The sequence below is a fragment of the Macrosteles quadrilineatus genome, unplaced genomic scaffold (genome assembly GCF_028750875.1).
Source record: "Macrosteles quadrilineatus isolate MER2022 unplaced genomic scaffold, UCM_ALF_1.0 Scaffold_2__2_contigs__length_208266976, whole genome shotgun sequence".
Classification (NCBI taxonomy): domain Eukaryota; kingdom Metazoa; phylum Arthropoda; class Insecta; order Hemiptera; family Cicadellidae; genus Macrosteles; species Macrosteles quadrilineatus.
The window spans coordinates 75,975,122-75,989,443 of record NW_026542595.1 but is presented as its reverse complement, the minus strand read 5'-3'; the positions used below and the strand labels follow the sequence as shown (position 1 = coordinate 75,989,443).

Below are 14,322 nucleotides of genomic sequence, written 5' to 3'. Positions count from 1 at the left end.
TTGTCTGAAGTTGATTATGATTGATGTAAAAAATATTAAAGACAGACAAGACTTTGACAAAAAAGATGTGTACCTATTTAAATTGGACATTATTTACAAAGTAGTAATGATAATAAAACATATGTTGGTTCAATTAAAATAAAGAAAGAAGGCAGGCATAAATTATATAACATATTAAAGAACACAAATCAATGTTAATATGAAACATATTACATCTTTTCCCCTCCAACAGAAAGGACTGCAACTTTAGTCAGAGGCCGGCGATAGGTTCCTTTTGATGTTGTGATGTCTACTATTCGTACTTGGCCATCGTGACCTGGGTAGACAGCCGAGATTCGGCCAAGGGGCCATGTATTTCTTGGGCAGTTTTCCTCAATTATTATTGCAAGATTGTCAATCTTTGGTGGATCCAATTTCTTGTGCCATTTGCACCGTCTTGAAAGGCATGGAAGGTACTCGTGCACCCATCTCTTCCAGAAGCCGTCTAGGAGTGATTTAACACGAGCTAATTGTCGTTTACACAGTTGGTCTTCGTTTAGGTTGATTTTGTAAGCTTCTCTTAGACAATGGTTTGGTGTGATTGGTTCAGGGTCATTGGGATCCAGAGAAACATGTGTGAGTGGGCGAGAATTTATTATAAATTCAACGCGAACCATGTCTGAACTATACCATTTCTGATGAACTATGTATTCTACTCGACATTCTTATTAGAGACTGATCAATGAAGGGATTTAAAGAGAATATTCTACTGGACTTTGGTAGCGGTTTGTTCTTCAGCAGTAAATTCTTTTCTTCATTGAAGCTTGCCTTTTGAGACATTGATATCAAGTTCTGTTCAGCTTTTTGAATTTCCTCTGGTTGAAGTTCTGGTATATTTCCAAAATCTAGGTTGACCGTTTTCAGTTTCTTTCTGGTGGTGGCGGTAGTATGGGACCTTAGCATGCTAATAAATCTGTGTACCCATGCTAATACACGTGTCACTTTTTCCCAAGAAGAAAAGTTTTCAACTGTCAAAAGAGGAGGGTTTTCATTACTGTTTACAACTCCGACAAATCTCTTCTTTGTTTCTTCATTTTTCTTGACTTGTATTGTGGACGGTTGTATTGGCCAGTCACTCGATTCTCGCATTAGAAATGAGGGTCCGTGAATCCATTCAGAATGCATGGCTGATGTAAACTTTTTGTTACTTCTAGTTGCAACATCTGCCGGATTCTGTTTTGATGGAACCCATCTCCATTCTTCAGGTTTAGACAAATCTTGAATTTCTCCAATTCTATTGGAAACATACTGTTTGAATTGTCTAGGGTCGGATTTCAGCCAGTGCAAAACTGTTACAGAATCTGACCAAAATATCTGACGAGAAATAGTTAAGTCAATGTCTTTTATGATGCTACAAGCTATTCTGCATCCAAGAACAGCTGCTTGGAGTTCTAGTCGGGGAATGGTTGTTTGTTTGAGTGGTGCTACTTTGGCACGTGCCATAACAAGCATGGTCTTGTAAGCACCTCTGGCACATCCATGGCGTAGATATGAAACTGCTGCATAGGCCTCTTCACTAGCATCAACAAACGTATGGAGTTCAACTTCTTCAATTGTTTTGACGTTAAAATAGCATCGAGGTATGGTGAAGCTCTGCAGACATTTTACTTCTTGTAGCCAGACTTGCCATTTTTTACTAAGTTCTATCGAAAGAACTTCGTACCACGTTATGTTTGTTCGCCAAATGTCCTGAACAAGCATTCTCCCTTTTATAGTAGTAGGTACAACTAATCCCAATGGATCGAAAATGGACATAGCTCCTCTTAAAACTTCACGTTTGGTCGGATACCTTGTTTCAACTAACTGTACCTTTTCGGCGTTCCGGTGAAATGAAAAGTGGTCAGTCTCAGCATACCACCACATTCCGAGGATACGTTCTGTAGGTAGACGACTTTCAGGTTGCAGTTGTTTTGTAGAGTTTGTCTTCAAATCTTCCGGTATTTCAAGTAAAATTTCTTTTGAATTTGACAACCAGTTACAGATTTTAAAACCTCCGGACTTGTGAATTTCTGTTATCTGTTGTATTCTAATTCTAGCTTCTTCTTCTGTATCAGTAGAGTCTAGTAGATCGTCCATGTATTCACTGCAGAGGATCGCTTTACTTGCTTCTGGGTAAATTTGTAGAAACCTCTTGGCGTTGCTGTTTACTACATACAAGGCAGTACTCGGGGAACACGTTGATCCAAATATCATTGCTTCCATGATATAGGTATCTGGTTTGTTGATCGGATCTTCTCTCCATAGAAACCTTTGCGAATCGACATCTTCTTTTCTGATACGTACTTGATGAAACATTTCTTGTATGTCACCTGCGATCGCAAATTTTCTTAATCTGAATTTGAGAAGTACTGCTGGCAGAGGGTTCAAAAGGTCAGAACCACTAAGCAAACGATCATTGAATGACACACCATTCGCTTTAGCAGCTGCGTCAAATACTAACCTCAGTTTGTCAGGTTTGTTTGGATTTATTACCCCAAAATGAGGCAGATAATAAGTCCGGTCATTTATAACATTAGCTTCGTCATCACGTAGTTTTCTGATGTAACCTTTTTCTTCATAGTCAGTGATCTTGGCTTTGTATTTGTTATGAAAGTTTTCGTCTCTTGCCATCTTCCTTTCAATACCCTTAAGCCTTTTCAGCGCATTTTCATAGCTCGGTGGATATTTAAAGTCTTCTGACTTCCATAGTAGGCCGGATTCATACCTATCCCCTACTTTTTTGGTTGTATCTTCTAAAATCTTGAGTGCTTTTTCGTCTTCAACTGATTTCACATTGTCATCTTCTACTAGGGACACGCCATAATTCTCGATTTCAAAAGAATCTTTGATAATATCATTAAGTTTTTTACTTTCAAAAGACGTTAAAGTGAATTGACTATCTACTCGCCCAATGTGTTCATGACATTTACCGTGCAATGTCCAGCCTAAACGGCTCCAAGACAAGACTGGAGAGTTGGGAGGACCTTCAACTATTTTCCTTGCTAGAATAAGGTCACAGTAGTCTTGACCTATAAGTATTGTAGGTTTCAAATTTGCTGACGGTAAAAGTTGACCAATTGACCGTAAGTGAGACCACTTCTTTTTCAGTTTGACAGTATCCACCATTTGTTTTGGCAAGTCCAATGGTGACTGGGTTTCTTACATTGTTTAATGTAAATACTTCGTCCTCATATAACCCTTTAATTTTAACTTTCACAGTCATGGATGTTGGGTCGAAATGTTGGGTTGCATTGGACCAGCATGTCGTGAGGGGTTCAATACTACCATTGACGCCTAATTTATCGGCTGTAGCTGAATCCAACAAAGATACTGTTGACCCGTCATCTAAGAGTGCGTAAGTGTCGATCTGACAACTTGGGCCATATAATGTCACTGGACATACTCTTAGTAGAACACGGTTATTAACAACATGACTGCTAATAATTTCTTTATTTTGCGGTTCGCTGTCCTGTTTGGGAAACCTCTAAATTTTGTCAGTATGGAGAAGACGATGGTGAAACAACCTGCACCCATTTATCCCACAAACCTTTTTTACTTTACATTTTTGGAGCTGGCGACGTCGAAAGCAGAAGAAACATAGTTTCTTTTCGACTATCATTTTCCATCTCTGCGATACATCTGCCTTCCTGAAAACTCCACATCGTTCACTTTCGTGGCTTTCGAGACAAAACATACAGTTAAACTGTTTGTCTTCGGTAGAACTGGTATAAACCGGCTTTATGTCAGTTTTCTTCTGCCAGAGTTTCTCTTCTGTAGGACAAAAGTAAATACTCAGGATTGAGCATTGTTTTTCCAACCAAGTGGAAAACTCCTTCAAGTTGGGACTGCTTAGAGCATTATTACTTACATGCTCAGCCCACCTGTATTTTAAACTATAGGGAAGTTTGTTGAGACATTCATTTAGTAAGTAAGGGTTTAATACATAATTTTCTAGATGTAGTGACTCTGCTGTAGCAGTAAAATTCAAAATATTTGTCGAAAACTCAACAAGACTTGTAGTGTCGTCTTCCTTGACTGAAGGTAGCCTACGAGTCTTTTTTAACATTGACTCCAAAATGAGTTCTGGTCTACCAAAACGCATCTGTAAGGTCTTGATAATTGACTTAAGATTTTTACTTGAGACAAAAAGAGGCTTAACCATTCTAAATGCTTCTCCCTCTAGGCAATTCCTTACTCTTATGAGGTTGTCATCCTCACTAAAAAGATAGGCAGTTTTTTTATACGCCGAAAAAAATATCGGCCATTCATCAGGCTTGCCACTGAAGCTTGGATGTTTTTGACGAAATGAAACAGGCTGTATAGCTTTTTGGAAGGTATCCGCAAGCTTTTGCAAGGCTAAGGTCATGATGGCTGATGAGGACTTAAGAACTGTCGGTTCTTTTTCATTCAACCACCTTTCAACCTTGCTTTGCGGTTCTTCCTCATCATCAAGATTTATGCTAAGTCCTACCTTGGTTTCAGATCGATTACTAGGGCGGCTTGACTGTTGACTGCCACACACTGAAGCAGACTCAAGCTCAGCTCTCGCTGTCAGCAGTTGCTTCTGTCGCTCTAGTTCTCTAGCTTCCATTTGTCGTTGTCGCACCATTTCTTCAACTTGTCGTTGTGGCTCCATTTCTTCAACTTGTCGTTGTCGCTCCATTTCTCTTTCTTCATGGGCTCTTTCCAATTTCTGTATTTCTTCCAGCTTCTTCAACTCCACTTCCATTAATCGTCGTCTACTAGAAGAAGTACTAGATTTGGCAGATACTGATGGTTGGTCTTTACTTGGCTTTGGATTAACAGTTTTGTCGTTGTTATTCCCAATTGCTGGATTATATCTGTCTGGAGGGTGTGTTTCCCTCTCTGATCTCCTTATTGACATGATAAAGTCGGGTTTCGGCACCAAATGTAAAAAATATTAAAGACAGACAAGACTTTGACAAAAAAGATGTGTACCTATTTAAATTGGACATTATTTACAAAGTAATAATAATAATAAAACATATGTTGGTTCAATTAAAATAAAGAAAGAAGGCAGGCATAAATTATATAACATATTAAAGAACACAAATCAATGTTAATATGAAACATATTACAATTGATGCAATTTCATTGTGAAGTTTCGGTCCAACGTGTAATATGTCATTTAAAGAAATGTTATTAAAGGTCTTACAGCTGGCGTCAAAAACTACCCTAAGACAAGTGCTAGTGCTGGATTCCTTTATAACGCCATGGTGAGGGAGGAAATAATGCTTATCTTTAGGGAAATCTCCTTTCAACAAAGTCATATGCCCCAGACTTTGATATTCTTCCATAAAATCACAATAGGATCCTCTGAGTTCAGGGTTGGGATTTTAATTTATTTTCCAGAGATAAAAAACGTCTTTTTGCTGAGAACGATGAATCGCCTAGATTTTCGGGGTGTTTTCTAAAAGGGAGTTTCACAGTGAATTTCCCAGAACCAGGCGAACGAGTGTGAGTTTTAACAAAGTGATTCTCACACGCAATGTCATCCTCTGTTAATTTATTTGGTTCTGGGGGTTGCTCTAGGGACCAAAAGTCGGATGTAAGTTTGTGTAAGGGAAACAACTCTCGTTTTGAAGGCAAACAAGTGTTGTGCAGTTCGTAGATACGTCACATACGTCAGAGTTGAGTACAGGCGCTTTACCAATAATAACAAAGTCAAAGACTGTGTCTAAAACATCAGGCAAGTTTTCACCTAAACTAAAATGTGCCGATTTTATTATTTGCATGAAAATATTAGCACCCAACAACATTTGAATTGGACCTCGCTTATCAAAGCTAGGATCTGCGAGGTTTACATTAGTAGCATGTCCTTTAGCTTGGATGAGAGACATACTGCAGGTAGATCTGATGTGATTTTAGGCAGTTAACACAATAACTGTTTGTTTTGATAAAATTAAATCTATCTTTGGTCGCAAGTATAGGTTTTATAGTAGTGCATGTTTACAGCCCGATCTTGTGTTGGAATATACAAAACACATGGGTGGAGTTGACAGTAGAGACCTCGTATTCTTTAACTATGCGTTCATGAGAAGGACAAAAGTGGTACAGAAAGTTATTCTTTTGGCTTTTAGTGGTATCAACCATTGATGCATATCCTGTACAAATGTGTTTATGAAAAACAATCAAACTGCTATGTCTTATCAGAATATTTTTAAGGACTTACAGAACACAAAACCAAAAGGATTGCGAGATTAGATCTTGATGGTGTCTTTGTTGTAATGTCTAACTTACATATTCACATTGCCTGCTGCCTGCCTAATTTGTTATAACATATGGTTTATGTTATCTTACTAATATTATAAATGTGAAAGTTTGTGTGTTTGTTTGTTTGTTTGTGTGTTTGAAGTTCAATCACGCATAAACCACTAGATGGATTGGGCTGAAATTTGGCATGATGATAGCTTACATTCCCGATTAACATATAGGCATATTCTTATCTCAAAAATCCTTTCGGGCTCCGCCCCAGTGGCTCTGTAATTCCCCATGTTAACCTTATGGGTATTCATATTTAAAGGGAATTAAAGAATTTAGTCAGCTGTTTCAACTAAAAAAGTTGGTTCTATGATATGGAAAAGCATTAAAAAGTTATAAGACAACAGGGTGTAGCACTATATTTTTTTTGCATTTATGAAAACAGCTAATTTGAACTAAGCAGCAACAAAAAACTGTGATTCGCAATGAGAACTGTCAAAGTAGGATTGTTTACAGTTATGTTTATGTTTTTCATTTCATGAATAATTTGTGATATTTTGCAAATTGTTGATAGTTTATTTTTCTCTATTGTTTAGGTGAAGTGGTAGAACATTATGGCTATGGTAGATGTGTAATACTATAGAATACTGTAAATTTAAAAAAGCAAATTTTATCAAACTGTATCCTCCCTTATTGCAAACGCAAAGCTTGAGTATAACTGCAATAAGCATTTTGTACTTATATACCAACCCCGTACGAAGGACGAGTACTCTGCTAGCATTTCTATATTGTTATGAGTTTGTTTATAGTTGACTTGTTTACATTCAGTTGTTATATTTTGTATTCTATCTTATTCTCAATTAAATTAGTTTCAAATTAACTAACTGTCTAAATTATTTTATATAATCAGAGTAATTACCGCTGCAGCTCAACTCTGCTATTTTCTACAACATCAGGTTATGGGCCTCCTGTTTTGCTGAATTTTAATTTCCCTGATTATTTTGTCCAAGTTCACCAACTTTGAAAATGTATCAACCTCCATCAATAGAGAAATTGAAAGGCCGTGAAAACTATGATACATGGAAAGTTGCCGTTCAAGCATATTTGAAAGATTGTGAGCTCTGGGACTGTATTTTGGGAACTGAAAAAGATAGAAAGAAGGTGACAAAATGTAAATCCAAAATCATATTGCTAATTGATTCAGTTAACTATGTCCATGTTCAATCAGCAGAAACAGCCAAGGAAGCCTGGGAAAATTTAGAAAAGGCATTTTCTGACAGGGGTTTGACCCGAAGAGTTGGTTTGTTGCGATTGTTAACAACTACAAGGCTAGAAAATTGTAAGTCCATAGAAGATTATGTTAATCATATCGTGTCAACGGCCCACAAGCTAACCAACATTGGACTGAAAGTGGATGATGAGTGGGTAGGAACAATTTTACTTGTTGGACTACCGGATCAATTCCAACCAATGATTATGGGTATTGAAAGCTCTGGTGTCAAGATAACGGCTGATTCAATCAAAACTAAACTACTTCAAGACAGCCCGATTTGTACTTCAGCTTGATTTGTACTTCAAGATGTATCCGTGGAAAATGAATCTTCCAAATGCATTGCGATGTACGGTTATGGTCGAAGAGAAAATTCAAAACCAATTTTTCAGAACAGCCACAGACACAACACAAGCCAAAAGAAACCCACCGAAGACAAGAAACGTCAAGATAGCAGAGGTTACAAGGGTCCTCGATGTTTCCAATGCAATGGTTATGGTCACATATCAAGGAACTGTGACAAATCCAGGAACATCAGCACCAGAAATGAAAGAGACAGTTGTAAGTCTAAACAGGACAATTCACTCTTTGCTGCCTTCTCAATGTGAACAGATGTAAGTAATGATTGGTACCTCGATTCAGGAGCTAGTGCTCATTTATGTGTTGACAATGTGATACTTGAAAATAAAAGGAAATCTCCACAATTGAGTATTACCACCACTAATAATTCCACTATGGTAACTGACACAATTGGAGATACAAACCTTTCTGTACATATTTCAGGTATTTCATCAGATGCTAAAGTTCAAAATGTATATTATGTCTTCAGTTGAATGTAAATTTACTGTCTGTCAGTCAAATTGTGAGCAAAGGGAACACTGTGATTTTTGACAACAAAGGAGCTAAGATTTTTAATAGTGACAATGAAGTAATTGCCACAGCTTCTAAGGTCAACAACTTGTTTAAATTGGATGTTCAATCCTCTTCAGGCACAGCCATGACTGCAAAATGCAATGATCAAATTCTCTGGCATAAACGTATGGCTCACCTGAACTATGATGATCTGACAAAATTGTCGAATGGCTTGGCACATGGAATCAATCTTTCTGATAAATAGCCTGATATTCCTTGTGAATCATGTGTACTTGGCAAAAGCCACCGACTACCTTTCCAACCAAGTAGCAGTAAAAGTAGTGAACTGCTTGAATTGGTACACTCTGACTTGGTTGGACCGATGGAAGTAAATTCTCTTGCTGGTTCTAAGTATATTCTTACTTTCCTAGATGATTTTAGCCATAAAGCATTTGTTTATTTCTTGAAGACAAAGGATCAAGTTTTAGAAACCTTCAAATCTTTCAAACATCTGGTAGAAAATCAAACTGGGAAGAAAATCAAAACTCTGAGGACAGATGGAGGTGGTGAGTATTGTAGCAAGAAGTTTTCCGAGTTCTATGAGAAAACAGGTATTGTGCATCAGACTAGCAGCAGTTATATGCCACAACAAAATGGTAAAGCTGAGCGATTGAACCGCACACTAATGGATCGTGCCCGATGTTTATTGCTTGACTCCGAGATGCCTAAATGTTTTTGGGCTGAAGCATTTAACACTGTAACTTACCTGTTAAATCGCTCACCAAGTAGGACAATTTCTTTGACTCCTGAAGAATTATGGTCAGGCCGAAAACCAACCCTCTCTCATGTGAAGACATTTGGTTGCAAAGCTTATGCACATGCTATTATAGATAATAATCTACTTACGTATCACGTATGCCAGTAGGTGTCAATTATTAATACTTGGTTATTTGCTGTATTATTACTGTATTAATAATTGACACCTACTGGCATACGTGATACGTAAGTAGATTATTATCTATAATAGCATATTAAAGGTGTCAAGGCTGATTAATTTGATATCTTATGCACATGTTCCAGCACCAAATCGTAGGAAACTTGATGCAAGATCGACACCATGTATTTTAGTAGGATATTGCTCTACAACAAAAGGCTACCGTCTCTACAATCCGAGGACAAAAACAGTACTAATTTCAAGAGACGTGACATTTTCAGAATGTAATAAAGGTAGTACTTTGATGCAAAATGACCAAAATCAAGAGGATTACATGTTTTACATTCCTCCAGAAGATTTAGATTTTCCTATAGCAGCACCCGAACAATCTGAATATGACTCAGCAGATTCTGACTTTGAAGTCAATGAAAGTTCTGAACTTGAAGAAAATCCTTCAAGTTCGTAGTTTGTATCCTTAGGCTACCAAGGATACAAAACCAATGATAGATTTTAAGGTATCTATAATAAAAGAATGTGTTTAATGGTTTGCACTGTAAACAAAAACCTATCACAATAGTTCCAAACCTGTTAATAGGGTAATTTTCTAACATATTTTAGTGAAATTATAATCAGGCAAATGGGAATTTGCTCAGTCTATAGGTTTGCTGCGGCAGGGGGATTATATTACTGTACCTCATAACTCAGGATAAGGGCCTAGGTTGATAAGGCAATATAGAATCTTAATTATTTCCTATATCCATGAATGATTTCTTTTACAATGAATTATTATAAAAATAAATAAATATTATTACAACATTTCACAAATATTATAACAGACTCAGTATAGTTAGATCATAAACAAATGAAGTAACTGAAAGAATCCTATACTAATGAAATTACATTAACATAATAGTTTGACAGCTCTTTTAAGTAATGTTAAATAATGTTTACATTCGGGCTAGTGACATCATTATTTTAAATTTATAATCCTTACCCTCTCTGTTCTTATATTCGTGCAGTATTTAATGGGCAGAGTGAATAAAAACAAGTAAAAGAGTTTACTTGTCTTGAATTTTCAGAATTTGAGTATTTACTTGGGCAGAAGTGAATAAACACGAGTATTTACTTGTACTTGTTAGTAAAGCCTTGCCAAGGAAGTATACCCTCAGAAACCTATCAATTTGGTGTTAATAACCACGAGTAAATACTTGTTTTTTAACAAGTTATAAGTAACCCATGCTTGTTTGCGTTTACTTGTTGAAAATGCATGTAATACATTCAATACATTTATTTATAATGTTTTTTAATGTTGTATGACTCAAGTGTTGGAACCCTTAATACAAGAGTCCAAAAATATTAAATAAATAAAAAAAGTTTTTTTTATATTTTAAACTAGATGTACTGTATTGTATTTTTATTTTATTCATTCGTCGTTCAAGCTACGTGTTAATGGAAAACCACAAGTCTCAATAATAAAAAAATAACATTACATGTTACACGTTTAAACCAAATTCTTCGACCTTCAATAATATTATGGGACTCTTGTACATCAAGCTAGGATAATTAATTTTTGTATGCCTCAAAATAGCTTAAATTCTCTCATTTAAGCACATATTGTTAAAATTCTACCGTGGGAGGACCTCCGGACTCCTCGGCAACCTCCCCCCCCAAAAAATATAGGTCTAGAACCGCCCTTGCGATGAATGTATGTAAAATTAGCTGTTATAGTTTTATACATACTACAGCAGTGCTGTTCACTAGTAATATGTAAATATATACAAGTAAGAGCACATAGGGATACCAGAATTGTAGAGAAAGGTAAATTTGTTTATGAGAAATAAGCTACAAGTATTTACTTGTACCTCGTATAAAGTTTACTTTGAAAGTAGTAAATACTTGCAAGTATACCCTCAGATCAGTGAGTATACCCTCTCATTTAGGAAGTATTTACTTGCAAGTAAAGAGTCGCTTTTATTCACAAGAGTTTACTTGGAGGGATGAATACTTGCAAGTATTTACTCGCAAGTAATTACTTGCTGTACTTGTTTTTATTCACTCGGCCCATTATGTTTGAACCAGCTGTGTGGAATTGTGAAAGCAAAATTAATTTGACAGTTAGTTCTGCTTGTTTACATTTTTAAACTTTGTAGGTTTCTTCTTTGTTACCATGGATACCATCAATCAATATTTACTTTTAAATCTCTCACCTCAGATTTTTGAAAGCCCATGGGGCAAAGCCCCAGGTCAATATCGAAGCGGTAATAGTTCTATATGTATCCTCGGAGCTGTAGCTTCATTCGTGTGCAATTTGAGCATAGTCAGTTCAGTAGTTTTTGAGATTAGCTCATACAAACACACACACAGACACCACCTCTTCTTTATAATAGTATAGATAGATAGATAGATAGAAGATAGATAGAAGATAGATAGATAGATAGATAACATTTGTTGGATGTATACAATATATTTTAAAATGTGATGATGGTTTCTGAGGGGTGATTAAAGGATAATATAATTCAAATTTACTATAAATTTTCTGACAATTTATTTAAATAGGCTATATGGTGAATTTTGGTACAATAAAAGAAGTAGAATTATATAACTAAAATAAATGAATGAAGTGAATGGGCTATATATGACATGTAACATTGCAAACCATGTCGAAAATTATTTAAACAGTTAAGATTAATTAATGTGTGCACAACTGTGTTATAGTACGGTAATTTAGTTACTTGACAACCATGCAGTTGCTAGTGTACACCACAGGTCTCTCTCTAGTACTACTCTATCCAATAGTGCACACAATATCCCAAGAAAGCCAAGAGAATCTACAGGAAAAACAAGTTAAAATAAGAAAATTTGACTCACTACGCAATAAACTCAACTCAAATAGCAAATTCGACTCTTTACGTAATAAACTCACCAAAGCTTCGGAATACTGGGACTTAATCAATGGGTTGTACTCTGCAGATGAAGAAAAAGTAAATGAAGTTCTGGATAAGGTGGTAGATGTTTTGAAACAAATCATGCCAGAATGTGGTGAAATAGACCCCATCGAGGTGGATGGTGGTATACAGTACTACGTCTGTGGGGGAAGAGGACAGATCTCAGACCTAAGGTCCATCGAGCTCATTGACAAATCTGTGGACGATGCATCTGATGGTGGTAAGATTCTTCGTCTGCAATATAGATATACAAGCTTACAGTTCACTTACAATGCTTTCTACATTAAACTTTTAACGCCTCAACAGGGGAAGCTGCATATCATTTTTGCTAATAATCATATGGAAATTGAAGTGAAAATACCGAGTAAAGGAAAACTAATCCTGAACAGCTTGACTTCAAATTGTTGTTTGTACGTACAGAATTTTAATATAAATACACTCGAGTTTGATAAAACTGTCTTGGGTATCCCACAACCAACATTATTCCAATTGGGGGAACAAAAGGTCTCCGATAAAGTAAAAAAAGACATAAGAAATATTCAACGAAGATTTGAAAACACAGTTTTAAAAGTTATGCACAAACGTCTACCTGCATCTGGTTCATATGTATGTAAGAATCAATATTTGGCTGATGAACTAAAATCTAGAGGAGTGAACATGGACTCTGTTGTTGTAAGTGAGAAGTTTGAAAATACTTGTGGTAAAATCGAAAATTAACCGTTATACAACAAGCCACATCTGCACATTTCAATTTGCTATTTCATCGTATTATGGTATGTAAATAAGTGAGCGAAATTGTGTTTGGACTCCAGGGGCCCATTTCATAATAAACTACAAGTTACAAGTTACAACTTGTAACTTGTAATTTCCATTAGATTTGCATTGGGCGATAAGCTGATTTACTAATAATATTAGTTTGTACTTTATTATGAAATGGGCCCCAGGAGTTAAACAATTTAACTAATATCCCCCTCTTGATTGTTGTTTTCTCTCAATTGATTCATAGTAACTCATAATTTTCTTCTGTTAATGTGGCAAACAAACTAGGTGACAAACAAGTTCAGCTGATTACATCACATTTATTGCCTGTTAGGTATGTCAGGTTAGCTAGTATAATATTATTTTTTTATTAGTACAGTAGACTCCCGCTTATCCGGACACCATTTAACCGGACGTCGGTTTAACTGGACTACACTCGGCGGAAATGACATCTCTTTAACCGGACGATTTTTATCAGCTCGTCGGTTTAACCAACTGTTTTCGAGGGAAAGATTTGAGACCAGCAATCACGTGTCTAAATACAATGCTCTCCTAAATTTAAGTAAAATATATATACAGTATGCATTTAAAAGGTCTGTTTTAACAAGTTTTTGGGGACATCGGTTTAACCGGAAAACCTGTTATCCGGACTGGCCTTGGTCCTGGTGAGTCCGGATAAGAGGGAGTCTACTGTACAAGAAAAGTAAATTACATGATAATAAGTTTTTTTTTTATTCAAGCACAGTTATTATTCTGATTTCAATGGCTTTGAATAGCTACTAGAAAAAATATATTATTCTTATTTTTTCCTTCAAGGCTCCAGCATACAACAATTGCAATTGTTGCAGGTGATTTTTCTCTTCAAATAAATTCTGTCTACCGTACAATGTTTGTTTCTTTTTACAACCTGATCCGATAATCTAAATATCACTAGAAAACCCGTGCGGCTCAATGAGCCGCATATGAAACATAAAGCCGAGGAAAACTATGTGCTTAAATTCGAGTAATTTTAACTACATCTTAGAGTTGTTTAAACACTTGTTAGAAACTATAATTTTAAATATCTCTGTTTGCGTCGTCAAGGTTCACCTACATTATTTCTGCTCTCAGTTTTAATTGATAACTTCTAATGAATGCTAAACGATCTGCTTCAATTCGAGTTAACATGTTGCATCAAAGTTTTTCTAGCATTGAGAATTGAAGAAGACTGTTGCCTTACTGATAGATAACCTGTGTTTAGTAATTTAAGTTGGGTCAATTTATTTCTTTGATTTGAGTCATCCCCCTAATCAAACAAATTTTCTCCGTGGAGAACCCTGAAA

At 36.1% G+C, this 14,322-nt stretch overlaps 2 protein-coding genes across 2 annotated transcripts; one reads left to right on the top strand and one right to left on the bottom strand.

Annotated features, from left to right (window-relative positions):
• Window positions 1-663: 663 nt before the first annotated feature.
• Window positions 664-4,903, bottom strand: LOC128984441 (uncharacterized). The gene is made up of 3 exons (XM_054403760.1): window positions 4,156-4,903; window positions 3,715-3,789; window positions 664-3,047 (listed from the first exon to the last, which is right to left on the bottom strand). Exons 1-3 carry the CDS (start codon window positions 4,901-4,903, stop codon window positions 664-666), a joined length of 3,207 nt encoding a protein of 1,068 aa, XP_054259735.1.
• Window positions 4,904-12,022: 7,119 nt separating this feature from the next.
• LOC128986507 (uncharacterized) lies at window positions 12,023-13,868 on the top strand. Its single transcript, XM_054406910.1, has 2 exons — window positions 12,023-13,014; window positions 13,849-13,868. The coding sequence occupies exon 1, from the start codon at window positions 12,038-12,040 to the stop codon at window positions 12,956-12,958; it is 921 nt and encodes a 306-aa protein (XP_054262885.1). The 5' UTR covers window positions 12,023-12,037; the 3' UTR covers window positions 12,959-13,014; window positions 13,849-13,868.
• The last annotated feature ends 454 nt before the right edge of the window (window positions 13,869-14,322 follow it).